At 34.7% G+C, this 3692-nt stretch overlaps 1 protein-coding gene and 1 long non-coding RNA gene across 3 annotated transcripts in view; one reads left to right on the forward strand and one right to left on the reverse strand.

Moving 5' to 3' along the window:
• LOC106770177 overlaps positions 1-1337 on the reverse strand; it is a 3745-nt gene extending 2408 nt beyond the window's left edge. Inside the window, exons 1-4 of the mRNA XM_014656000.2 lie at positions 1107-1337; positions 569-1004; positions 151-338; positions 11-57 (exon numbers count right to left, since the gene is read on the reverse strand). Coding sequence (XP_014511486.2) covers positions 11-57; positions 151-338; positions 569-1004; positions 1107-1253 — 818 coding nt within the window. The 5' untranslated portion in view covers positions 1254-1337. The remainder of the gene's footprint in view (positions 1-10; positions 58-150; positions 339-568; positions 1005-1106) is intronic.
• Positions 1338-3172: 1835 nt separating this feature from the next.
• The window catches only part of LOC106771152, a 3876-nt gene continuing 3356 nt past the window's right edge, over positions 3173-3692 (forward strand). The window contains exons 1-2 of one of the 2 annotated variants that reach the window (XR_001376441.2): positions 3173-3287; positions 3384-3655. This is a non-coding gene — a long non-coding RNA (uncharacterized LOC106771152). Of the gene's footprint in view, positions 3656-3692 lie in introns of both variants that reach the window. The other variant, XR_001376440.2, reaches the window with a different exon arrangement.

Here is a 3692-nt window from a genome sequence, read left to right on the forward strand (position 1 = left end):
GAGAGCAGACAATTGTGGTTGAGGAGGTGTAACAATGTTTGTCTTCTTAGAAATGTCCTACATTTGACCACAAAATAAGTCCAATATTATATGCATCCAAATACAACAAATACATAACTAATTAAAGCAAATGTGAATAGAAATACTTACTAAAATTGGCTTTGCCAATCTGGCTGGCCAAATGATAAAATTTCCTGGAGCTTGTCCCACTGTTTGAACCTCCTCACTAGGCAGAGGAACACGAGCAGAAGAATCTTTAATATCTACAACCACCACTCTCAACATATCATCTGTAATAGCCTCAAGGTGGATGGTGCTTCCCAAATTATATATTTTACCTAAGACACAAAAATGATGACAATTGTTGAGTAAAATGGTATAAATGACGTACTTAGCATATGTATAGAGAGTCAACAAGTATAGAGAGGCTGCAAGTATAGACAACATTGTGGTTCAAAGGCTAAATGCAGTTTCCTTGCAGATTTCAAAATGATTAAATATCAGGAATGTGGATGCAGATTTAAATGATTCAGCAATGATAGCAATGATACACTTGTGTTAAATTTACCTAAAGCCATCAAATGCAAGTGGGGATCATCAACATACAATTCACAATCAACAGGGACATCAGCACCATCCCCTGATTCCTCAGGAAGAGGACAACTCCCCTTTGTGCTAGCAACATGGGAAGCCCCCTTTGGTGGAACTTGAATAGCCAATCCTATGGATGCCATCTCTGATTTCATTTCTGCCAATAACTCATCCCTCAATTTTGGGAACAATTCTTTCTTAAACTCATTTTTTAACACCTTTTTATCGGATTCACTAAGTTGTGATAAAGTAACCTTTCGAGTAGGACCACCAAAGAATTGCTTGAGTCCTACCCCTTGTCCAACACCACAGATATATCCTGGATGCTCCGGACGTCCAATGGCAACCGCTAATATGTCATCCCGGCCTTCTTGAGTGAATGATCCTTGAGAGCTTTTTTCCACTAAGTTATCCTGAAAAAATATTGNTTTAGTTCATCTATTACATAATACATGCCAAAAAACATGACTGAAGACATTAAAATTAAAATTAGGCTTTTGTTATGAGTTTCTAACAATCTTCTCCGCTACAAGTCGAGTTTCTTCGGAAGTGTATTCTCCTGATGGCTTAGTGCGAGCTCTCTTCCATTTCTCATGACGTGGAGGTGGAGATACCAAATCTGACTGATCACCGGTAGCTAAGGAAGAGGCCTCACGGATCATAATCTCCTCTAACCTATCATATCCTCCACGAGACAATCTGTGTGGGTGGAGATTTTTTTTCTGAAGGTCTTGTGCAACTTTTCTCTTTTCCTATTNGAAACATGTGACATAAACAATTAATAAAAAATTATGAAACAGAAAAAATGAATATCAAATCATAAATAAAACATTAAATTTACCTGAAAGGCATGTTCTGATCGTTTGTCTCGAAAAGCCTGCCACGTTTCCTCATCAAGGAATTGATATATCTCACAAGGATTCTTGTCACTTAACTTACCATAAATATACCGACTAGTAAGGTCAGTCTTAAAACCCCTCCACCGTTGCCCAACATATGATATCCATTTACGTCTCAATAAGTTGTTGTTTGGGACGTCATATGTTAGCTACATAATAAGTAAATGAATGTTATATTTACAATTTTGATAATAATTAGAGGAAGTTAAGTTATGATTTTCATACCAGGATAGTTTGCCATATTTGGCTCTTCACTTCTTCAGGAACATGGTCCCATTTGTTAATAAGAATACTAACCTTACTTCTACCAAGTAAGGCCACAAAGCTAGTGAATCTTGCACGGTTGTCTCCAATAACTTTTCCTGTACTCATATCAAATTGAATGGGCAATTTCTTATCATCATTACGACTAACAGTCAAGTCTTTTAGCCTAGTCGCACGTCTACACTTGGGTTAGGTAGATGATTGACTTTGGTCCTCACTTTGTGGTGGTGTAGGTGTAGATGGATCAGCCATAATATCCTCAATTATTGCTCTTTTCTCTTCAGCTTCCTCACTTTCAGCTATTTTGTTCTTTATCTTTTCTGCATATTCTGCTTTTTTCTTCTCCAATTGTTCCTGCTCATTCAAAAATCAAAAATCAACTTTAATATGTTTGGTATGATAACTGTCTTCGTATGCCACTGTTTTTGGGTTGGGGACTTTTATAAAAAGAGTTGTTTGGTGAAAAACTAGTAAAATGATGTGGCATAAGGTGCATAAATAGATTAGTGTATCACTAGTTCATATTAATTGAGTGGCCCTGGTTTTGTTGTTCCAAGTTAAAGCCTTGCATCTATGTTTTCAGTGACTGTGTTTGTGTTATTTTATCAGTATTTACGTTCAGTATTACTTGCTCAGACTTCACATCTTTCGCCTATGTTTTATGACCAAGGCGGTAAGTGTAGGAGGATTCTTGACAAATGTTGTGTTACATTCAAAAAAAAAATCGAACTTAAGTATATTCACCAAGCTCACTGTATGTACACATGTGATTTTTCAAACTTAAGTATCAATCTTATAAAATAACAGTGGAAGAAATGTAAAAAATGAACTAAACATGCTAAAGTACAATACAAACCAAAATTAAACATCGAAGGTAAAATAAGAACAGAAATTAAAAAAATCAAACCAAATTTAAATGTTGTAAACCAAAGTTGTCCTCAAATTTAGAAGACTAGAGTTGAATGGTTTTAGAATAAATATAAAATTTAATGTGGTAACTTTTTCGTACTATAGGTCATAAAGATTATAAGAATCTTGGGAGGCATATATATTTATATGAAGTAGATAATATATATATATATATATATATATATATATATCACTACTACAAAATTGATTATAGATAGCGCTTAATAGATAGTGCTTTTTTAAATAAGCGCTATCTATGAATGTGCGGAATAATAGATAGCGCTTTTTTAAATAAGCGCTATCTATACCTATGATAATAGATAGCGTTTTTTTAAAAAAACGCTATCTATAAGTAATTAATATCACTTTTTTAATTAATAATTTAAAATAAACTAATAGATAGCGCTATTTCGATCCAATAGATAACGTTTTAAGAAAAAAAAAACGAATATTTAAAAAAATGAAAAAAAGGTTTTTAATTCTGGGTTTAGTAAGAACGTGGGTTGTAACCGGTTGAGAATAGAATTAATTATATCTTATGTCCTTATTTCTTTTCTCATTGTTTTTTTTACTTCTTGGAGCTAGGTCGAGAAATCCAAAGAAATTGGCGAGAGAGAATTCGAGGTGGACGGAATGCTTAAATTCGGATGTTCCTTCTTCTCTTTTCTTCTCCTGTTCTCTCTTTGTTTTCATTTTTTTTCTTCTTATCTGAAACTGTAGCGCCATAGGGGAAATTGCGGCAGACATTAAACGCTGGGAGAGAGATGAAGGCTTGGTTTTAAGGTGGGTAAAGGGAAGATGGAATCAGACGATGGTGAGAATGATTTTAGGGTTTCGGGGATGCGAATTGGGGATTTAAATGAAACTTGAAAAAGCGGCTAGAGAAGGAAGGATATAGACACTTAATCAAGCATTTTGAGAAACCTAAGGGTGAAACAGAGGACTGAGAAAGTCACAGTGTTCGGTGGGAGTGCGCAGGAATCAAAATCCAGGTATGAAGAGTTTTTTTTTAGTGTACTCATTTGTTAT

Source organism: Vigna radiata, chromosome 8 (genome assembly GCF_000741045.1).
Source record: "Vigna radiata var. radiata cultivar VC1973A chromosome 8, Vradiata_ver6, whole genome shotgun sequence".
Classification (NCBI taxonomy): domain Eukaryota; kingdom Viridiplantae; phylum Streptophyta; class Magnoliopsida; order Fabales; family Fabaceae; genus Vigna; species Vigna radiata.